A 25,012-nucleotide genomic window follows, 5' to 3' on the forward strand; every position below is an offset into this window, starting at 1 on the left:
TAATTATTACAAATTGAAACAAATTATGACAGATCTAGAAAAATGGAAAAGCTTGCAATTATCGTTAATAGGGAGAAAGGCAACAGTTAAAATGAATGTATTGCCGAAGTTATTGTACCTGTTTCAAACAATCACGATAAAATTGGAGAAAAAATATTTGGAAGATCTTAATAAAATAATATTAAAATATATTTGGCAAGGGAAAAAAGCAAGAAAAAACTATAAAATGTTACAGGATGCAAGACTAGAGGAGGGTTTGGATTACCTAACTGGGAATTATACTACCAGGCTGCAGTGTTAGCATGGATGAAAGAATGGATTGTATTGAGGAACACAAGATTATTGACTCTGGAGGGGCATGCTTTTCTTTTTCCCCCCAATTTTTTTTAATTTTTTTAATTTTTACACATCTCTTTACGTGGGCAACATGGTTCCAGATTATAACATTTGTACATAATCATACTTTCATTTCTACCAATCTTATATAATATAATCTCATATCATTATCCAGTTCAGTTATCTTTAAATAAATTTCCATTTCATATTTCAATTCATTAATTCAATATCAATATCATTTCATCCAGATATAGATTCCCAGTTCTTTATCTCCTATTATTTCTGTTTTTAGCTTACCACCTATTAACATTTAACAAAAACATTTAACATTTAACATTACACATCATTCTTATCCTTAATTTTCTCTAAGCCAATTATATAATAAACAATCTAAAAAAGCAAAAATAAAACAACACCAATACATTTAGGATCTCCCGGGTATATCCCCTCAATCTATCTAATTTAATAATTCATTCCCCAACTTTAGCATATTAACATTAAATAATCAACTGCATATTTTAAAACATATATATTTTAAGGTATCCCCCCTAAAATCGCTAGAATGACTTCCTAATATATCTCATTTCATCTTCACTTTTCTTTTAATCATTAATAATCATATTTTTCCCTTTCTACTTAGCCAAAATTTATACATTTTAATACATTTCACTTTTCTTATAATCATTGATAATCATATTTTTCTTCCTTACAACTTATCCAAAATTTATATGTTTCAATACATTTCCATTCCCCTGTTTTGATCCTCCAATATAAGGGTTCATAACAGCATAATCATATACAGTTATATATATATATATATATATATATATATATATATATATATCTTCTGTCTGTTTTGCTTTTTATATATATATATATATATATATATAGTTATATATAGTTATATAGTTATATATATTATATAGTTATATAGTTATATAGTTATATAGTTATATAGTTATATAGTTATATATAGTTATATATATAGTTATATATATAGTTATATAATCCTAAAATAATTTCCAGCCAGTTTTAAACTAAATGCCAATATACATTCCCATGTGATATCCCCCTTGTACAATCCCTAACCCTTATCTCTAAATCTCGTAACTTTATCATTCCTTTTAATTTTGGCTAGGTTTCCCTTTTCTAAATTTCCCCAATCTTTCTTCTTTTTTCCTTCTGGTTTTATTTTTATTTCCCTCTGCCTGTCAGCCATGTTTTCACCCCTCTTTTCAATTCTCTTTTTTGGAGTTTCTTCTTGTATATTCCCTTCTTCTTCTTGATCTTGGGTGTCTTATCTCTTTTATTTGCTGTCTCTGTTGTCAGTGTCTCAGTTTTAAGTCCTTTTATATCTTTTGACAATGGTCCGTGTTCTTCATATTCATCAAGGCTGTTATTTTCCTCTTTTAATTTGTCCTCTCTGAGCTTCCTTTGTTCTTCTGCGAGCTGTGACACCATTGCTTTATTTAGCATTATCTCCACCAGTCTCATTTTTTCTTTAAACATCTCTCTCACAGTTTGGAGCTCCGACTTAAATTCTTTGCTTATTTCTTCCATTTCTTTGGTCTATTAAGTTATTCTTTATTTTATTAAAGGTCAAGTTTTTCTGTTATAGTCCTTGTCAAAAGTCTCCATTTATCTTACTTTCTCTTCTGTTTTTTTGTCACAATCAACCTTCAACAATCCCAAAGTATTGCATTCTTTTATATTTTACTGTAACTCCCACTTCTTTTTTATAAACTTCTGGGGATCTTGTTTATACAACCAATAATTTTCCATAGAAACATAAAAGAAGGAAATCTTTAACCCTTAGGTGGTGTTCTATATCACTTTCTTCTTAGAATTCTTTTATTTTAATCACTTTTCCGTAGTATTAATATTAAATTTTATCAATTCCAAATAAGTCCAGCATTTTATCTAATGCCTGATTAATGTCCAGTTCTGTATGTTGTTCCAAATTTAGTCTCTAATTATATATAATTCTTTTATTTCTGGTTTTTTCTTTACCTTATATTTTCCTCTTATTTTTTGTTCGCTGCTACCACTCTTCCAAACAAGAGCTCCTTCTTTCTGCTTTTTTGGGTTTTCAAAAAGAATGTTCAAAGTCTTTTATTCAGTTCCTTGCCACTCCCCACTTTCACACTCCAGCACAAAACTTGTGTCCCTGCAGCTTCCTGTCTTCAGGGCAGCCATTAAAGACTGCCGCTTCTCCCTGTCTTCTAGGTATGTTTACCAAGCCAGGGAGGGGAGATGCAGCTCCCCTCAACCCAGCTGGCAGTCTTCTCCTCTTCCCCTACCCCTACGAGGTGGGTCAGATGGATCCGGTCCTTTAAGGACCCCTCCAACAGGGTAAGCATGGATCAAAGTGGCACATGATCGTGGTATCTGATTCATCGTCGACAAGATTGCCACCAGAAGTTTGGATTGGCAAGCTTTTCTATGGTATGGGAAAAATAAGATAAATGGTTACTTTCAAATACATTATATAAGAAACACTTTATTGTTAACATGGGAGAAAATCAAAGAATAACACTACTTGAAAATTCCAGTTTGGCTTTCGACAATGGAAGCACTTATTCATCCAAATATTATTAATATGGGAAATATTGTTAGATATGAAGATATTTTAAATGATAAAGGTGAGCTGAAAACTAAGCAAGGAAAAGTACCAGCTGGTGGTGGTAGTGGGAAGGGGCAGAGTGGGCAAGTTTGTGCTCACTATCCAGTTCAGAGGTCCAGAATGGGGCAGCGGGGGCGGCATCAGTTTTCTTATCCCTGTTGGTACTCTACTCTGCTGCCCCCCATGGCCCCAGCCATTGCTGCCTGGAGAAAGCACAGGAAAAGTGAGCAAAAATATAGCTTATGCTGGGGTGAAAGAGCAAAGGTCAAGGAAGGCACAGGCACAAGAAGACAGAAGCTGCCGTCTTTGAAAAGTGCTGCTTTCTGTTGCCTGTGCCTTCTGATCTTCGCTCTTTCACCCCAGCGAGAGCTATGTTTCTGCTCACTTTCTTTTCCTGGGGGGGGGGGGCAGCAGAGATGTCAGGGCTGCTCTCCCCCCTCAGCAAGCCAGGTCTGGAGGATTGTGAAGAATTGCAGGCGAGCGTTAAAGAAATGCATATTGGAAATGCCAACACCAGCGCTCTCTCCTCTGTCCTGAAGTAGGATTTAGTGGGGGGAAGGGAGCAGGGGGAAGGGTACGAGAGAAGGAGAAGCCCAGCTGGCTTTCTTTGGCATGAGGTCAGAGGGAGACCAAATGCCCAGACCAAAAGAGTGCCGAGGAAGACAGGCTCCTAATAACCAGCCTGTTTGTGCAGGCGAGAGCTGCAGCGTTTCTGGTCTTGACACATATCCCTTCGACATCCACACAGGGAGGGACCCTTCTCTGCTTGAAAGTGCCGGAAGAAATCTGTAGCTTAGCCTCGGGGAGTCCTCTTCTTATGTGGAGGCTGAAGGGGGGGTGTTCCCTGGTTATTAGGAGCCTGTCTTCCTTGGCACTTCCAGCCCGGCCCTCGTTCTCTCCCCCAACTCCAGGTAGCCACACCTGGCTTGGGGGAGATATGAGATGACAGGAGACCAGATTGGGGGGGGGAGCTCTGCTTTTCTTCCGTTTGAGAGGGAGCCAGTTCCTCCCCGTCCAGATATTCCCAGCCTCCTGGCACCATGTGGCTTCTTTTGAATCCCAGCAGTATTAAAACCTCTTTCCTCCCAAAGGATGAGAGAGGCCCCTCCTTTCCCTTCACTCTGCCCCACAGTTATGATTAAGCATTTACAATTTTGTTATAATTAAATAAGCATTTATTATATACATCTACATCTACATCTACATCTATATCTATATCTCTTTGGTTATTCGAGTTTTCTCCCGTGTAAAATTCATGGTAAATAATTAGGACTGGTATGGGGCAGACAGTGGATATCTTAACTGTCTGAATAGTCAGAATACTGAATACTCAGTCTTTCACCTTAAAAGCAAGTTAGGATTAGGTATTCAATATGCTTTACTGTTTAACCTATATGCCAAACTGTCATAGTGAAGAGTGCTATAGAGATCATAAGCCATCAGCTGAAAAGATTGCAAACTGCAACTAAAATAATAAACCTCTAGGCTTTTTTTCTCTGTGTTGATTGGAGAGATATATGACCAGTAATAATAAATAAATAATGATGACATCCAAGCACAGTTGCACCTGTCATACCTAGTATCCTGCATTTTAGAAAGACAGCATTTGAAAGTCATTTTGAAATTTATTTATGTAAATTTGATGTTGGTCTTTACATCACCTTCTTCCAATGAATATTATGAACTGAAAAAATTATTAATAAATTTGTAGAGTAAAGCCTATTCACAGAAATTAAGTGATTAAATGAGCAAGTCATGAAATGAAAATTAAAAAACCAATCTATAAAAACTACATGGAATGTTTATCTTGTAAAACCTAAAAAAATAAAAGACTACAGATAAAAAAACAATGTTAGTCCAGTCTTCCTTTTTTTATTTTAGGGAAGATTATTTTTTATAGAATAGAATGAGCTGGAAGGGACCTTGGAGGTCTTCCAGTCCCCTGCTCAAGCAGGAGAACCTATACTATTTCCGATAAGTGACTGTCTAGACTTTTCCTAAAAACATCCAGTGATGGAGCACTCACAATTTCTGGAGGCAAGCTGTTCCACTGGTTAATCATCCTCACTGTTAGGAAGTTTCTACTTAATTCCAGGTTACTTTTCTCTTTGATTAGTTTCCAGCCATTGTTTCTTGTCCTGCCCTCTGTGCTTTGGAGAATAATTTGACCCCCTCTTCTCTGTGGCAGCCCCTCAAGTACTGAAATACTACTATCATGTCCTCCTAATTCTTCTTCTCTTTAGACTAGCCAAATCCAAATTCTGCAGCCATTCTTCAAAAAGTGATTGTTTGGCAGCCCCAGAGGGTTTTTAGATGAAATGGATTATCTGGACCCCTTTCAGTCAGGATTCAAGCTTGGTTATGGGACAGAAACAGCATTGGACACACTTGTGGATGATCTCTGATAAGAACAAAGTGGGGGTAGTGCAATCATCCTTGCTCTTCTGATTTCTCAGCAGCCTTTAATACCATTGGCTATGGTATCTTTTGGACCAGCTGTGCAGTTCAATTTCAAGAACTGGCCATAAGTCCATATTCAGTGCCATTACAATTTCAAATGGTTACTGAATGAATGATCATTAATCATGGGTTACCTGTAAACTTCTCTCCCACTCGCTTATGGTATCTTAGTTATCACATCATCTAAAATAGATGGATCAGTGTGTGTTTATGTAAATAATAATAAAGCGCATACTCCTATGTATACATACATACATACTATACTATAATACTATATATAGTAAAACAATTACAATGTTGCTATATTGTATGACTGAGTTACAGTTTTATCTTACGTATGAATTTCTGATATTTTAAAGGTATCCAAAGATCTGCCTGAGAAAGAGAAAGAAATTGAATGTATGTTAAATAACTTGAATCAATTTGAACAACAGTTAACTCAGCTAAGATTGTGGCTTACTCCCATCAAGGATCAGTTAGTACTATACAATCAAGTGGATCAGCCTGGAACTTTTGACATTAAGGTAATATTTAATTTGGATGTTTTTCTAAATATTTATCTATACATTGTGAAATTCACATCAAAATCAATTGTTTTCTTTATTTAAAAAGTAGTACGAGACACAATGATGCAGTCATAAATAGTTGTTTAGTTATTTAAATGTTATGTAATTATCCATTTGTATTATTTGGTTATTTCATTTTTTATTATTAATCTTTATTACACATTTTTCAAACATTTACACCACATTTTTGACCGTACATCAGTGTCAGTTTCTTTCCTATTTACATAGTAATACTTTCATTTTCATTTTCAATTCCTGGTATATTTCTCTAATATTTGTACATTTATATTTACCTTTTTATAATTCCTTTTATATACATTTCCTGCAACTCTTAAGTAATTTTATACATATTCTTTACTTTTCTCCTCTAGCCACTCATACCATATGTCCCAAATTATGATGTAAATTTCAGATGGCTGATATCAGAGGGAATATTGGTGACTTGGATGGAAAAAAGACATAGATTAGACACAATAGGCAAAGCAGAACAATTCTATAACCAGTATCTCACACTATATGAGACAGAAGAGAGAAGGGAGGAAATAGATGGCAAAAAACAAGAGGAAGTGACAGTAGAGGAAAGCACACAACAGGATGAAACTGAAACAGAACTAAAAGAGAGAGGGGAATGAGAAGGTGCAAGACAGAAAGAACAGAAAGAAATAAGATCAACTAGAATAACAAAACCTATTTACAAGTAAAAAATGGAAGAAGAGATCAACCTATTATCAATTAACATAAATGGACTGAACTCATCTATAAAAAGGAAAAGAATTTTTAATAAATTAGGAAAATTGAAATTATATTTAATCTGTGGTACATATTAAAAACAATATAGTAAAGTACTAGAGTACCCCAAAATTGGGAAACTATATTTTGCATTAGCACAGCAGAAGAAAACGAGGCTGGTTTTATATATTAAAGAAGCAATAAAGACAAATTTTGCAGTTGAGGATGGGAGAATATTGATGGTGGAGATAACAAGGAACCAAAAACAGATATTATTAATAGTGATAAATGCGCCTAATAACAAACAAGATGGGAAACTTCATGAGAAAATTATAGAATTGGAATATGAAAATACCTGTATGGTAGGAGACTTTAACACAATTGTAGATATAGAACTTGACTATAAGAGTAGTTAAAATGGGCAAAAAGATTAGAAAAACATTCCCCAAATCCTTTTTTAAAATGACAGAAGAAATAGAAATTCAAGGTGTGGAGAGAAGTGCACCCCAACAAAAATCAGTATTCATTCTATTCAAATAGGCATAAATCCTGGTCCAGAATAGAAATGGCATGGATGTCCTCAGAATTAAGAACATTTTTATAAGAGATAAAAATAGAACCTAATGTATGGGCAGATCACAATCTGATAAAAGTTATATGGAAAGGACAAAAAAGAAAATTGAGATGGATGTTGAATCAAACAATATTGCAAGATAAAGAATTCATACAAAATATGGAAAAAGAATTGGACTTTTTTTCCAAAGAGAATAGGAAAGGAGAGACTTCATTGCAAACTGATGGGATACTGTTAAAGTGTATATTCAGGGAATAGTCATAACTTACATGGGGAACAAAATAAAAATAAAAAACAAAATAAGAAAATATTAGAGAAAGAATACAAAAAATTAGAAACAGAATTACAGAGAGAACCATAAAAAAGAAACTAAAAAATCAAATGGATTTACTAAAACACAAAATGAATCTGTTGGAAAAAGATGAATTGGCACAAAAAAATTAAAATGTAAACCAAACTTTTTTGAAAATGCGAATAAACCAGGAAGATGGTTGGCATATAAACTGAAAAAGGAGAAGGGAAAAATAATGCATCAATTAATAGATGAGTAAAGGATTCTTCATTACCAAAATGAGGAAAAAAATATAATAAAAGAGTGTTATCGGAAACTGTATGATGAGGAGAAAATATCAGAAAATAAAATACAACTATATTTGGAACAATCTGAACTTCCTAAAGTACCTGAAACTGTTAGAGTCATGTTGAATGAAATAATAACTGTGATGGAATTGACAAAACCAATTAAGAGACAAAACAGTAATAAAACACCAGGGCCTGATGGGTTACCAGCAGAACTTTATAAAAAGTTACAAGGTATATTAAGCCCGTGATGTTGGAAGTTTATAATGAAATTCTGCTAGAAGCAAAAATACCTAACTCATGGATGGAAGCAAATATTAATCTTATTCCAAAAGATGGTTCAGATTTAATGCAGATAAAGAACTATAGGCCAATATCTTTATTGAATGCAGACTATAAAATTTACGCTTTGATAATAGCAGAGAGATTAAAAAGGTTTCTGAATGAATTTATACATCCAGATCAGAATGGATTCTTTCCAAAGAGACAGATTAAAAACAATATGAGAATGATTTTGAATACACTGGAGTACTACGAAACACATCCTGGAAAACAAATGGCGTTGATCTTTTTAGATGCACAGAAAGAATTTGATAACATTAATTTGCAATTTATGCTATTACAACTAAAATATATGGACTTTAGGGAGAGTTTTATTAATATGTTTAAAGCAATATACTAATGGTAAATGGAGACATGATGGAGAATTTTGATATAAAAAGGCACTAGGCAGGGATGTCCATTGTTCCCTCTGCTATTTATACTGACTATTTATACTGACTATTAGCCAGAAATATTTGACGAGATGAAGAACTAAAAGGAATGGAAATAAAAAAGGAAACTACAAGCTACAGGCAGTTGCAAACAACCTGGTCTTTATATTAGAAGACTGTCAGATCCGTGTATCTGTCATTTCTTCAATGGAAGAAGAAAAGAGGGGGAGACTGATAAAGAAATCCTTCTTGATGTAACCTGAATATATTTAATCTTATATCGAATTTGTATAACCTACACATGATACAATGGAGAGATGAAACACAGATGGCCGGAACCTATCACCTCTGAGAGAGACAGCCAGGAGATGAAGAGACCATAAAAATTCCACAGTGAGATGTGTCCTGGGAAACTCTGAAAAAGATCGTTCTAAAAAGGGGGTGGGGGGAATTAACATGTTGGCTCTTTGTTTTACTAAATACACATCAGGATAAGGGGAGGGGTTTTAAACTCCCTTATCTATCTTTGCATGCCTGAGAGACCTTAGACACTACTTTTGACCCCTACATGAATTGTCTCATCTCAATAAAGGATTCCTTTTGATACGTTTTGATACGTCTTCAGAAGTTCATTCTAGTTGATTGAATGGGAAAAGTTCTGTAGCCTGACAAAGACCCATTGGAAACTAGACCAAAGCTAATTAAAAAGATAGAATAGTATGGGAAGTTGTTGGATTAAAAATAAACAAAGACAACATAAAGATTTTGGTTAAAGATACACAAAAAAGAGTGTTGATGGAAAGAATTAATATGCAGATAGTAAAAAAAGTGAAGTATTTAGGAATACAGTTAACAGCAAAATGTGTAACAATTAAAGAGGATAATTATATGAAACTGATGCAACAAATTAAATTAGACATGGAGAAATGGAAAGATTTGTAACTGTCATTAACAGGAAGAATAGCTTCTATAAAAATGAATATTCTTCCAAGGCTATTATACCTATTTCAAACAATTCCAATAAAAGTGTGGAGGGAAATATTTTGAGTAATTAAATAAGATAATATTAATATATATTTGGTCAGAGAAGAAAGCAAGAATAGGTTTGAAAATGCTGCAAGACTCCAAAAAAAGAGGGGGCTTTGGACTGCCGGGTTGGGAACTGTACTACCAGGCCTTGCTATTAACTTGGGTGAAAAAATGGATTAATTTGAGATGTAAAAAACTATTAAATTTAGAAGGGCATGACCTTCAATAAGTTGGCATGCTTTCCAAAATGGAAGCATTGATACATCCTAATGTTGGAATGAAATCAAACATCTGGTTCATATTACCATATGTGATGGACATGTCCACAAGTTAAAAAATATTGGTGTCATGTTAGGGAATATTACTGGCGATAAGTGCCAGTAATGGAACATTTTATATAAGTTCTCTTTGTAAGAGACCGACATTGTTAATCTATAGTTTATCTGCCAATTATGTTCCCACTGGTCTAAGTTAATAGTATGGCACACATTTTTAGCCCAAATTATCATGCATTCTTTGATGGTTTCCTCCTTCATTTTATAATCCAATAGATACTTGTAAATTTTACTGATTTTTCCCCCTTCCCCCTTCCATATTTTATCTAAGTCTTTCTGGGTTGTGTAAAAGCCAAATAGTTGTTTATTCTTACTATAATGTGCTTGCACTTGCAGATAGGGCCACCATCCTATCTCAGTTCCCTGAAGTTGTAATTGGTTCCTAGTTTTTAATTCCTCTTTTTCATTTAGCAAATCACTATAGTTTATCATTTTGGTACAATCCAGAACATTGGGATGTATTACTGCTTCTATTGTTGATAATCATAATGGCACCTTTACATAATGATTCCTTTTTATTTTTTCCCATGTATTTAACAAGGCATCTCTCACCCAATGTCTTTGAAAGTATGAGTGGTATTTACTCTTTCCATCCCAGATAAACGCATGCCTGCCAAGTTGTAGGTTAAAACCCTCTAAAGTTAGTATCCTTCTATTTGTCAAATTGATCCAATCTTTAAACCATGTGGCTATTGCCACCTGATAATATAATTCAAACTCTGGAAGACCAAAACCTTCTTTCTTTCTAGTATCTTGTAATAATTTGTATTTTATCCTGGCTTTTTTCTTCTGCCATATAAATTTTGAAATTTGTTTGTTTAAATCTTTAAAGAATTTTTTCCCCTAACTTGACTGGCACCGTCTGGAACAGGAATAGCAACGTTGGTAAGACATTCATCTTTATTATTGCAATCCGCCCTAACAAGGACAGTTGTATCCTGGCCCAATTATCTAAATCTTTTAATATTTGAGTTATCAATTTATTATAATTATCCTTTTTGATTGAGGAACCCTTAGCTGTCAACCAGATCCTGAGATATCTTACTTTATTTACTACCTGCACAGCTAATGTGTTTGCTAATTCTTCATTTTGTTGTTTTTTTTTGTGCAGTTTTTTATTAATTTGGTTTTTTCTCTATTAATTTTCAGCCCAGCCACCTTTCCAAATTCTTCTATTTCATTCATTAGTATGGTGCTTATTTCTTTTGGGTCTTCCATTATGAATACCATATTGTTGGTGAAGGCTTGGAGTTTACACTCCTCTTTTTTAATATTTAGTCCTTTGATATCTCGGTTCTGTCGTATTTGTGTCAATAATACCTCTTCTGCTAATATGTACAACAATGGGGCCAGGGGACATCCTTGCCTCACCCCCTTACTTATCTCTAAGCTATCCGTAATTTCTCCATTCATTATTATTTTTGCTGTTTCTGTCTTATAGATTGTTTTGATAAATCCCAGAAAGTTTTTGCCAAATTTCATGCTGATCATTTGATTGATAAGAAATCTCCAATTCAAATTATCAAAGGCCTTCTGGGCATCTAGGAACATCAGTGCCATTGGTCTATTTGGGTACATTTCATAGAATTCTAAAACCTCCAAAATTATCCTTGTGTTGGTCTTCATCTGCCTATGCGGAAGAAACCCATTCTGGTCAGGATGGATGATTTTACTTAATATCCTTTTTAGCCTCTCAGACATTATCATAGCTAGTATCTTGTAATCCACATTTAAAAGGGAAATTGGTCTATAGTTCCGTATTTGTTGTGGGTCTGTCTGTTCTTTATGAATAAGTGTTATATATGCCTCTATCCATTATTTCGGTATTTTGGCGCATTCAAGTGCTTCATTGTACAAATCCGCCGTTAGCTCCTCCAGTATTTCCTAAAATTCTTTATAAAATTCTGATGGAATTCCATCTGGGCCAGGGGGCTTATTTATTTTCTATTTCCCAATTGCATTTCTAATTTCTTTTATAGAAATTTTATCATTTTAAATGTCTTTTTCTTCATCAGTTATTTCTGGTAGATTTTTCCCTTTAAGATATTGATTAATAAGCTCTTCCGGGATTTCTTCCAGAATCCAGAAATATTTCTATTGGGCATTCTACCAGAAAAGTATGATAAAGAGACTATATACTTGATTTTACATGTACTAACTGCAGCTAGAATTGTATATGCTCGTGTGATAAGATGGGAAGGTAATTAAGAAAATATTAGAATGTGCAAAAATGGATAGCTTTCTATTAAGAACAAAGAAGAAACTAAATACTTTTTGACATGGGACTTATTTTATCGATGGCTAGACAATAAAAACAGAAGTTAGAAAAAAAGGGACAAAAAGGCTAAGTGTTAAAATGGAAATTTGTTAAAATGGACAAACAAAATATTGTTACTACAGTATTAATGTTATTGTGATGCATGTTATTGTAAACACCTTGATTATAATTGCCTAAAAATAATTGTACCCAGACAACACACCGTTCAAATATTATATTAGTAAAACAAATAAAAAATTTAAAAAAATTATTAAAAATGATATGTTTTTAGCTAAGAAAATATTAGTTGATGTAAGAGTCTTCGGTCATCTCTGAAAAGTCTGCTTTATGCAATATTTTTTAAAATATATCTTATTTCATGTATGAATTTTATTTTGATTTAATTCTGTAACATTCAGTCACTGAGACATAGGGACTGTTGTTGCTTCAGTTTTTTTTAAAAAAATCTTTTTGCTAAACACTTTTTATTACTACTTATAACAAGAAACTAATCTATCCAGAATACAACATCTTGGGGAATTTCAAACTATGCTTTTTTTAATTGTTCAGAATACAGCTAATCTGCACTACTTTTGTTTTTGTTTTTTCAGGGAATTGAAGCAACTGTAAAATGTAAACAGCCAGATGTGGAAGGAATTTTGTCTAAAGGGCGTCATTTATATAAAGAAAAACCAGCTACTCAACTAGTAATGGTAACGAAACAATCTTAGTAATACTCATTACTGCATGATAGATTATACTTGTCCTTGATGTGATCTGTTTGAAACTATTAAAAATTCAGAGCCCGTGACACTACAAAGAAATAAAAATTATGCTTTCAGTAAAATTATTTATTAATTTCTTAAAAACTTGTTTGACTTTGGTGGGTCAAAAGTAAAGTAAAATTCTATAATATGAGCATCACAGAAGACAGAAAAAGTGATATATATACTCTTTGGATACTATGTGAAAGAAATAGGAAAGAATTCCATTTATTAGGGAATTAGGGAATATTAGGGAATTTAGGAAGGAAAAGAGATGTCCTTTCTATTTATATTTATCTTTTCCGTCCTAAATTTCTTCATATGCCAATAAACAGAAACAGTTAGTGGACTTTATATGGAAAGCGGGAAAAGTAAAGGTTATATTTTTATACCACAACTATTGCCAAATGTATTTATTTATTGTGGCCCTTCTGTTCCACTCTAATATTATCAAACTTGACAAAAGTCTGCATGCTTTCTGGAGGTGGGGCTGACATCACTGCAACATCCACGGAGCTCCACGGGATCACTCTGAATTCAACCTGCTAGGAGGTTCCAAGTTACCCTGGAGGAGTGATGAAAATAGAGAGGACACTCTGTCAATCACAAGGAGATAGCAAACTCCTTGTTTGATCTGGAGGAAGCTCTCAAGCCAGCGGGAAGAAAAAGATGGCCATTGCATGCCTGACCGAAACTGTGGCAGCTGGTCAAAGAAGAAGCATAGAAATTGAGGAACAGTGTGATTGATTTGGGTGAGACTTTTCTAACTTGAATAACCTTTTCCCCTAAAGTAAGTTTGGTGAAAGTAGGACTCATAGAAGAGGAGGTGGAATTGTTTGTTTTCCACCCTCCAAGAATAGCGGCAAACAAGCTTGAGAGCTATTTATAAAACTGGAAATAGAGAAAAGCGATTTGTCCAGAAAGAGAAAGAAGTTTAAAAGCTAAGAAAGTCAGACTGGGGACTCTAACTACATAATAAACTATATTGAAAACTTTTTGGAATATGAATTTTGACCCCTGGTACTTTTGAAATGCTTTGGATCAGATAATATAATTGAAGCTAATGAGAGAGAAAGGAGAGAAATAGAACAACAGTGACAATGTTTTCTGTGGAGAAAACACAGAGAAGTGAAAGTTGTGAAAGCATGACCTTGAAAGTCTGTTGAAGATAAGCTTGCTTTTTTACAAATAACACCTGCTCCATCAAACTGTATGGGACAGCAGAGACAGAGAGTGAAACACTGTAATCTTTTAAAAGTGTAGCTCTTGGACTTATATGAAAACTAAACAGACAAAGTAAACAGAAATAGCAAGGAAGTTTTGCTTCTCTTTTCTTTTCCTTCTCCTGGCTTTTTGATCTTCCCTACTGGAGACTTATGAGTCTGTGTGATTGAACTTTGGGGCTTGGTGGGCCTAAGTGGATTACAAGAGAAGAAAAGATTAGTGTTCAAAGACACTGAAGACAACAAGCAATCTTTTTTGTTGGCTTACAATAATAGAAAGTGTGGAAATACTTGGAGACTGAAAAAAAGAAATTGGTGGGAGCTTGAGGAAATGTTGGAATAATGGTTGAGCTATCTTGAAGATTTTAAGAACATTCAAAATTACTAGCACTTCAAATTTAAGTAAATGAGGGGGAAAATGCATCTGCATCTGCAGCAGCTGCAGCATCCAGTTCAGCAAGTTAAAAATCTTTGGATAGCATATTACAGCAGGAAAAAGTGAACACGATGTAGCGGAATTAAAATTAATGCTTCAAACAGTTCAAGAAGCTACAATAAATTTTTTTTGAAGATATGAAGGAAAGAATGGAAAAGATGGATGATAAAATGGAAAATATTCAACAAATAATAACTAAAAATGAACAACAGATCCAGAAAATAGAAGAGAAATCAGAACAAGCAGAGAAAAGAGTAGAAAATATGGATAATAATAGCAATTACATTGGAGATGGATAAAGCTGAATACTTCTTGAGGTTCCAGAATATCGAAGAAGAGAAAGGAGAAAACCTTGCAGAGATAATGGCAGAATTATTGGCAAAGGCTCTGGAGATAGACAAGCAGGAGATGCTGTCTGAGATGGATGAAATATTTAGAGTATATACAAGATTTGCATCAAGAAATAAACTTCCCAGAGAAGTACATGTGAGATTTACTAAGAAGGCAATAGGAATGGAAATACTTCAAAGAGCAAGAGATGACCCATTGAAATACAAAGGGAGAGAAATAGTAGTTTTGAAACAGATCCCTAGAAGAGTAAGAGATATGAGAAAACAATACCAATTTTTGACAACACAGTTAATTAAACATGAAGTAAATTTCAGATGGCGATACCCAAGGGAATACTAGTGACCTGAATGGAACAAAGATATAGACTGGATAGCATAAAGAAATCAGAGCAATGATGAGCAATTTGGATCATATGAGGAAAAAAGAAAGAGAGAGAAAGTAGATGATAAAAAATAAGAGGAAGCATCAAGAGGAGGGAATGCACAACAAAAAGATGAAACAGAGCTAAAGGAAAGAGCAGAATGAGTAGGTACAAAGATAAAAGATCAGAGAGAGAAAAGAGTGACTAGAACAAGAGCTAGCTACAAGTAAAAGTTTGGAAGAAAAATATAATTATTGTCAAGTAACATAAATGGACTGAATTCTCCTATGAAAAGGAAAAGGACTTTTAACAAATTCAAAAACTAAAGCTAGATTTAATTTGTCTTCAAGAGGTCCACATTAAAAAAGCAATATAATAAACTATTGGAATATTCTAAAATTGTGAAATTATACGTTTCACTAGCACAGCAAAAGAAAAGAGGTGTGGCCTTATATAGTAAAGAAACAAATGCTAGACAAATCTTTCCAGATGAAGAGAGGAGAATTTTGATGGTGGAGGTAACAACAGTGGAGGTAACTATATGCGGATACTTTTAGTAGCAATATATGCACCAAATAATAAACAAGAAAATTTTTATGAAAAATTACACACAAAAAATACAGAATTGGAATATGAAAATATTTGTGTGGTAGGAGACTTTGACATAATTGTAGAGGTAGAACTTGATGATAAAAGCAGTAAAATAAGCAAAAAAGCTAGAAAAACACTTCCAAAGACTTTTTTTCAAAATGGTGGAAGAAATAGGTATTCAAGATGTATGAAGGGAGATAAATCTTATAGATGTTACCGGAGTTAAAGTCAAATGTTCAAGAAATAGAAACAGAGGCAAGTGTTTGGGCAGATCACAATCCAGTGAGAGTTAATTGGAAAGGACAAAAGAAAAAATGGAGATGGGCAATGAATCAATCAATATTAAAAGATAAGGAATTTATACAAACTATGGAAAGAGAAATTGACTTTTTTTCCACAAAGAGAATAGGAAATAAACTTGTAAAACTTTCTTGTGAAACTTGTGAAATGTATGGGATACTGCTAAGGCATATATTAGGGGATTAACTTATAACCTATACTATTTACTATTTATATTAACATTGGAAGTGTTAAATAGAAATATTAGACCAGATAAAGAAATTAAAGGTATGGAGATAAGAAAGAAAGAGTATAAGTTACAGGTATTTACAGATGAATTGGTTTTTATTCTGGAGGATCCATAAGAAATTGGACTTAAATTAATTTAAAAAATAGAAGAATATGGGGAAGTTGCAGAATTGAAAATAAAGATAAAACTAAAATATTAATCAAAAATATTACAGATACCCAGAAAAAAACACTAACAAGGAAGATAGGAATACAGATAGCTAAGAAAGCTAAATATTTAGGAATCCAATTAATGGCAAGGTGTGTAATGATTAAAGAAGATTGGGAATTGTACTATGAGGCTTCGATACTTACTTGGGTGAAAGAATGGATTGGCTTGAGGAACAAAAGACTATTGACCTTGGAGGGACATGATCTCCAACTGGGTTGGCATGTTTTTTTATGGTATGGAAAAAATAAAATACAAAGCTATTTCCGAAGACATTATATTAGGAATGCACTATTATTAGTATGGGAGAAAATTAAAGAACAACACTATTTGAAAATGCCAGTCTAGTTCTCCACAATGGAAGCATTGATTTACCAAAATGTTATTGATATGCAGAATATTACCAGATATCAAGATATTTTGAATGAAGAGGGAACTTAAAACAAACAGGAACTGAGTGATCAAGGGATTGAGATAACATGGGGGTCGTATCTGCAGATACAATCTAGATATGAGAAGGATGTCATAATGTATGGTTTCCATAAAGAACTAACAGAAATAGATCATTTGTTAACAGGGACAGATGAAAAATTAATAAAGAAAATAAATAGCTATTTATTAAATATTAAGATGGAAGATGAAGAAGTGAAAGAGACAATAATAGTATCGGGTGGGATTCTACTGGTTCGGACCAGTTCGGTAGAACCTGTTGTTATGATTCTTGGTAGTTTGGAGAACCGGTAAAACGGGCCCCTGGCTGGCCCTGCTCCTCTTTGCCCGCTCCTCTGTTCCCTGCCCAGTCAATCCTTATTGCGAATGCATGACATTGTGCGCATGCGCAACAATCACTGACAGCCACAGCAGCGCATTGGAGAAGTGGAGCAAGCAAAGCCAGAGGTTGGTAATTTTCGCTCCAAAAAACATCCAGATGCTGTATGTTTTTTTTCAGTAAAACTGGAGTCCAGCTTTGCTTTGTTTCTCCAATGCGTCACCACCGCCGCATTCTAAGCACCAGCCATGCAGGCTCATCCCATTGACTGCTGCACCACTCTGCTCAGACTTGCTTGGGCAAGTCCCTCTGGTGCAGTGGGCTCAAAGGGGTGAACCTGTGGGGCCAGCGCCTAGAATGCAGCCACAGCAGCATGTTTGAAAAGCAGAGCAAAGCCAGAGGTCAGTAATTTTCGCTGCAAAAAACCTCCAGCTGCCGCATGTTTTTTAGGCTTAAATATTTGTTTTCTTTTAGAAAAAAATGGAGGATTTAAACACTGACTGGAAAACAGTAAATCATTTAATCCAAGCACGAAAAGAAAAGCCAAGGTCTGCAGTTCCAGTTGAATCTTTTGGGGCTGGTAAGTATCTAATAATTTAAAACGTTCACAGGTAAAAGTTAACCCAGTGTATTAAGTTAATGCTGCTATAATTATAATAATAATAACTCTGACATCTTAATATGCTCTATAGCATTAACATTACAACTATATTTTGATTAAAATAAATGAAATTAAAGCAGTATTTGAATAGCTTCCCTAATATAATGTTAAGAACAATAGAAAAATTACAATCCTGTTGTACTGAAAAAGTACAGGGTAGGTATTAGATACCTGGTCTGTTCCCCAGAACCTCACTGGGCACCTCTCCTTAGCTTCGCCACCCCTACAAAGCGGCTTTTGGCTCCATTCAGAGCCCACAAATGGCGGAAAAACCAGCACAGGAACGGAGACCTCCATTCACTGCTTCTAGTCTCGTCGTGACATCAGCCAGAAGTCCCTGTTATTAGTTGTTCTGATGTACTGATATACCTTTAGAAACATAATGGAATATTAATATACAACTGATACTAGTTCAATTTAAGGGTAGATTTAGCTGAATATTAATTAAAAAGGTAGACAAACTGGAAAATTATCTGGAAATTACATAGTTTAATATGCTTCTGTGACAAAATCACAACTTAACTATATTACTTTTTATAATTTATTAAGCTATGGTAACCAATCACAATATATCTGAAGGGACCTTGGAGGTCTTCTAGTTGAACCCTCTGTTCAATCAGGAGGCCCTATATCATTTTAGATAAGTGGCTATCCAATCTTTGCTTAAAAACTTCCAGTGATGAAGTACCTACAACTGAAGGTAAGCTGTTCCACTGGTTAATTGTTCTCAATGTTAGGTTGATTAATTCCAGATTGATTTTCTCCTTGATTAATTTCAATTCATTGTTTCTTGTCTTGCCTTCTGGTGCTTTGGAAAATAAATTAACCCCCTCTTCTTTGTGGCAGCCACTCAAATACTGGAATACTGCTATCATGTCACCCCTAGTCCATCTTTTCTCTAGACTAGCCATACCCAAATCCTGCAACTGTTCTTCATGTTTTTGTTACAGGCTTTTAGCATCTTAGTTACTTGTTTTTGTACTTTTTCCAAAGTTTTAACATCTTTTTTGTACTGTGGTGATTAAAACTGGATACAGTATTCCAGCCCTGGTCTTACTAAGGATTTATAAAGGATTTCTAATACTTCATGTGATTTTAATTCCACACCTCTGTTTATACAACCCAGGATTATATTAGCCTTTTTGGCTGCTGCTGCACACTGCTTGTTCATGTTTAAGTGATTGTCCACTAGGACTCCAAATTCCCACTCACAATTAGGTTTTTGAGCTAGGTTTCCCCTAATCTATATGTACTTTGGTTTTTCCTATCTAAAACCTTGCTTTTCCTCACATTAAATTTCATATTGTTGCATAGCGCCCATTGCTCAAGTCTGTCAACATCTTTTTAGATTCTGAGCTTGTCTTCTTGGATGTTGACTACCTGCCAACTTAGTGTCATCTATAAATCTGATGAGTTCCCCTTCTATTCCCTCATCTAAGTCATTTATGAAGATATTGAAGAATACGGGGCCTAAGATGGAACTTTGTGGTACCCCACAGCTTATATTCATCCATGTAGATGTAGTACCTTAAGGACTACTTGTTACGTACGGTTTGTCAGCCAGTTACAGCCATTTGGTGATGATGATGCCTAGTCTACATATATAGCTTACCTAGGTTGTACTTTGTTGAATGCCTTACTGAAGTCTAAATGTACTATGTCCACAGCACTTTGCTGGTCTACTAATTTGGTCACTTTGTCAAAGAATGAAATAAGATTCATTTGGCCTGATTTTTTACAAATCCGTGCTGGCTTTTATCTTTTCCAGTATCTTTCCAGGTATTAATGTTAGGCTGATTGGTCTGTAGTCATCTGCTAGCTACTTTAGTACTTTGAGATGTAATCTGTTAGTTCCTGGTAATTTATATTCAGCAACATCAGACAGGTATTTTCTTGATATTTTCTTGCTTAATAATTTTGTTTTGTCTTTCTGGTGTTAATCATTTGAATTTAATTATTATATTCCTATGTACATGTAAGTATTGCATTCCAATGTGGTAAAATATTTTGCAAACTCATTGAGATATTATTTCTGTTTTATCATCCTTAATTTAGAGAAGAAAAACCAAAAGTACACATATAGATTTGGTGAAACCAGGCTTAACAGCAGTAACTGTGAGAGGGATCTTGAAGTCTTAGTGGACAACCAGCTAAATATGAGCCAGCAATGTGCAGTGGCAGCCAAAAAAGCCAACACAATCCTAAGTAGCATTAACAGAGGGATACAATCAAGATATGCTGCATCCAGTGTTGGTCACCACACTATAAAAAAGGTGTTAGGGCTTTAGAAAAAGTGCAGAGAAGAGCAGCCAGGATGACTAGGGTACTGGAGACTAAAACATATGAAGAACAGTTACAGGAACTGGGCATGACTGGTCTAGTGAAGAGAAGGACCAGGGGAGACATGATAGCAGTGTTCCAATATCTGTGGAGCTGCCACAGTGAGGTAGGTATCAAGCTGTTTTCCAAGGCACCTGAAGGCCAGACAAGGAAGAATGGATTGAGATTGATCAAGGAGAGATTCAACCTAGAAATAAGGAGAAATTTTCTGACAGTGAGAACAATCAACCGATGGAACAGCTTGCCTTTTGAAGTTGTGGGAGCTTAATCACTGGAGTCTTTCAAGAAGAGATTGCACTGCCATTTGTCAGAAATGAGGTAGGGCCTCCTGCTTGGACGGGGTAGGACTAGATGACCTACAAGGTCCCTTCCAACTCTGTTAATCTGTTAATTTGTAAATGAGTATTTGCACTTTGTTGCAATGGGCCAAATGAAATATGTATGTTTGCATATTCTTTGGACACTGTCAAAGAATTTGTACTTAAATGTCTAAGACTGTATATATTTGCTTACTGAATTCTTGAACGGATAGCTTTTCTAAATCTCATGCCATTGATTTTCCCTTATGTGGACTAAATTTGCAGCTTTTTTCATCTAATTTAGACAACCTATTGTTGCTATCTCAAAAATATAAGTATATGCCTTGCACTAATCACAAATGTTTTGTATTCAAGTCTACTCTTCAATTGCTATAAGTATTTGATAAAATAAAATTATAGGCTTTAAAATGAATCCAGTGAGAAAGCATTTGGTAAGAGGATATGAATAAATTTTATACCATCTTCACCTGAGCTATGCTTGTATTTGCTTTAGGTACATGCAATTTCCTTGCTACCCCCAATCATATGCAATTTTTCAAAATCCATGTCAGGGCTTAGGAATATTTCTGAGATAATTTTATTCAGAGCAGAAAAATGAATATTCAAATGGTAAATCTGTCCCAGAACACAGGGTATCCAATCATAATAGATATTACCTTCTTAAACAATTTATCTTAATCTCTTTGTAATAACAATATCAGGCTTAAAGAAAAAATACTTCACAGTTTATATTTGACTGAGCACTTTTTTCTGCTCATAAAGCTTTCTGTGTAGTCTGCAATATCTCCTGGGATTCCACAAAGTTCTACATCAGGGGTTTCAAACTTGATTTCATTTAGGGCCACATCAAGGTTGTGTTTAACCTTGAGGGGGGTGGGGGGCATGGCTGAGGTGGGCGTGGCTAGCTCAACATCACTCGTGTCAGGAGCACCTGTGGTGGCCCAAGTCGGGGGATTCATTTTCAGCCTGGATGGGCCTCCTGAAGCCCTCGGCAAGCCCCATTTTCTGCCTAGATGGCTGTTCTGACCAAGGCTTCCTAAGACAGTAACAATCACACGCTGTTCCCAAAAACCCTTTTTTAAAATTTCAACAGCTGTGAATTATATGCATTCACAGCCCATAATGAGTCCCAAACAGTTTATGAATAGTCCAACAGAAGTCTGCCACAGTCTTTTGGAATAAGGCTGATAAGCACCCACCTTTATCTTCCTTGAAATGCTGCCAACGACTAAATTGCCAATTAGCTGTACAAGGCCAAAAGGAGCACAAAGTTAACATGGAGCTTCAGAACTAACAAAGTTGCTTCCTGCAAAGGCTCATGTCCCTTTGCTCTTCCTTTATGTCTTATGGGAGGGGCCAATCATCTCCAAACCTCCCGAGTTACCTCTTTTGTCTTAACTGTTCTTGCCTTCTGGCAGCTCCCCCTGCTCCCCCTGTTCCTCTGCCTCACTGAAGTCAGCTACTGAAGGCTCCAGAGTCAGTACATAACTCTCAGATGGCCCTGGCCCCATCTCTGTGTCAGACACAGATCCCTCATGCGGGCCCTTCCCAGATTCTAGGACTGGCCCATGTTCCTCCAAACTGTCCCACTCTGCTGCCAGCTCCGCAGGCCCCTAGTGGACCACAACAGATGGCTTCCTGAAGCCCTCTGCCAGCCCCATTTTCAGCCTGGACAGCCTCCTGACACTCTCTCCCAGCCCTGTTTGTGGTCTGAACAGCCTCCTGAAGCCCTCTCTGCCAGTGAAAATGGAGGCCATGGTGGCTGCATACAGACCCCCTGGGCCCCATTTTTGGCCTAGATTGCTTCCTGCCAGCCCCATTTTCAGCCTAGAGGTCCTCCTGAAACCCTCTGCCAGCCCCGTTTTCAGCCTGGATGGCCTCCTGAAGTCCTCTGCCAGCCCCATTTTTGGCCTAGACGGCTTCCTGAAGCCCTCTGTCAGCCCCATTTTTGGCCTAGACAGCCTCCTGAAGCCCTCTCCAGCCCCGTTTTTGGCCTGGATGGTCCCAGTGACTTTGCTTGTCACACGGTTGCAAAAGGCAAATCAGGTTACATGACCCCAGGACACTACGACTGTCATAAATGCATTGGGATACTGCAATAGTCATAAGTATGAAAAATGGTCAATAGTGGCATTGCAATGGTGACTCCCTCTTTCTTTCTTTCTTTCTTTCTTTCTTTCTTTCTTTCTTTCTTTCTTTCTTTCTTTCTTTCTTTCTTTCTTTCTTTCTTTCTTTCTTTCTTTCTTTCTTTCTTTCTTTCTTTTCTCTCCCCCTTCCCCTTTGGATGAAGCCAGCATACTTACCCTCCCTGCTCTTCCCTTCCCTTACTTACCCCCTCCCTTTTTTAAAAGTTGTGGGCGAAAGGAAGAAATGAAGATGCTGCTAACAGTCAACACTTTATTAAGGGACACAACCCAGCAAAACTCCCATCTGACAGTTCTCCTTTTATAGGAGCTGTCAGATGGTTCGACCAATCATTTTAAAGTATACTCCTGCCTGTTAGGTGGACTGGAGTGAGAACTATTCCCTTGCTCAGTATGTAACAGCCCTCCCCACCCAGCTAAACTATTACCCAATGGGAAAACTTTGGCTAACCAACATAGTCACACAGGTTGGCAGAGCGTTTATGAACCTGCTCCAACCTGCACAGTTCTGTCCACGATGAGGCAGCAGTCAGACCAGTTGGGTCTGCTGCTGCTCCTTGTTCAGCCAATGGAATCTGCTGGAACTTCCCTTGGGGCGTGGCTATTTCTTCTGGAACTGGGTTGCAGATGCCTCCACACTGGATTCCCAGTTCTCCAGGTGCGTGTGATTGCAGACTTTCCAGGATTGAGCTAGCTGTGGGTGGGAATTCAAAATTTTTATTATTTTCTGAGGAAAGGTAGTTTTTGGGTGACTTCAACTCTGGTTGATGATGGAGAAGATTTCCTAATCAGCCTCGCAGCTGATCTATATGCCTTCTCCATATTCGGCCATCTTCTAATTCTACCTTGTATGATCGTGGCCCTGTAATGTTATTTGGCCAGGGACCCAGATAGCACCCCGTCATAGTATACACTTTGTCTCCTATTTTAAGTGACCTGACTTTACTGGTTAAGTCAGAGGGTGTTTCTGTTGTGTAGTTAGGGTGAAGGTGGTCTAATTTAGTTCTGAGTTTACAACCCATTAATAATTCAGAGGGGTTCTGTTTGTTGAGGCACTGAGCGTTACATGCTGTACTAATAGGAAACTATCAATGCACCTTTGCCAGTCCCCTGGGCCCATTCAGGATAATGCCTCCTTTCTGGCTTGCACCATCCTCTCTGCCTGCCAGTTCCCAATGGGGTGGAAAAGGGCAACCAAAGCATGGCAAATCCCTTGTTCTGCTGAGAACATTTCAAACAGCATGGGTGTAAATTGTGGCCCATTGTCTGAGACTAAGATGTCCAGTAGGCCATGTGTTGAGAATAGTTTTCTCAATGCTTTTATGGCTGCTTTAGCAGTTGTAAATGGCATGAGCACAATTGACAGCCATTTCGAATAGGCATCTACAATGTTTGCCCATGGAAGGGCCTTCCGAAATCTACATGTATCCTAGACCAGGGTGTCTTTGGTGACTCCCACTCTTGTGCTGGGGCAGATGGGAGTGCTGGCCTTGATTCCTGGCATCAGCTACAGGTGGCTACCCACTCTGCTATGTCTAGGTTGGGCCACCAAACATAGCTTCTAGCTAGGGTCTTCATTCCTATGATGACCAATATGCAAAAATTCCAGTATTTGTTGTCTTAGTTTTGGTGGTATAATTACCCGCTCCCCCCACAACAGACACCCCTTTTGCAGATAGTTCATGCTGTCAGTTATAAAATGGTTGTAGGTCTTCACTTACTGGCCTCTTAGGCCATCCCCTCCCAACCCAGCTCAGTATTTGGGCCAAGGATTTATCCTTGGCAGAGTGGTGTGTGATCTCGACTGCTGTAATAGGGCTGGGTAATTCCTCAATGAAGAAAATGGGTATGACAGGGGCTGTGCAGGGGTGGGATTCAACCAGAGTTACTACCGGTTCGGTGATTATGTTTTGCTGCGCATGCATGTAAAAAAACCTTAAGCTGTGCAGCCCAGACAGCTGAAAAGCACTGCGCGCAGGTGCGCAGCATTTGAAAAGCCTCTTTTTTCCTGCTTTTTCAACCTCAGCTGTGTCGCACAAAGCAGCTGAGGTTGAAAAAGCAAGAAATAAAGGACAGGTAAGAGCCCGGGCAGGCGGGTGGGCCAAACAGCAGCAA

General features: G+C 36.3%; 1 protein-coding gene across 7 annotated transcripts in view; it reads left to right on the top strand.

The window, feature by feature from the left end:
• Nucleotides 1-25,012, top strand: part of DMD (dystrophin) — a 1,185,061-nt gene that overhangs the window by 603,603 nt on the left and 556,446 nt on the right. For all 7 annotated transcript variants that reach the window (XM_087966867.1, XM_087966866.1, XM_087966869.1 and 4 more), the window contains exons 47-49: nt 5,779-5,943; nt 12,813-12,914; nt 17,907-18,012. In XM_087966867.1, coding sequence (XP_087822993.1) covers nt 5,779-5,943; nt 12,813-12,914; nt 17,907-18,012 — 373 coding nt within the window. The remainder of the gene's footprint in view (nt 1-5,778; nt 5,944-12,812; nt 12,915-17,906; nt 18,013-25,012) is intronic.

This window comes from Notechis scutatus, chromosome 5 (genome assembly GCF_049901735.1).
Source record: "Notechis scutatus isolate UNSWTSFEM ecotype Mainland chromosome 5, rNotScu1.2, whole genome shotgun sequence".
NCBI classification, from domain to species: domain Eukaryota; kingdom Metazoa; phylum Chordata; class Lepidosauria; order Squamata; family Elapidae; genus Notechis; species Notechis scutatus.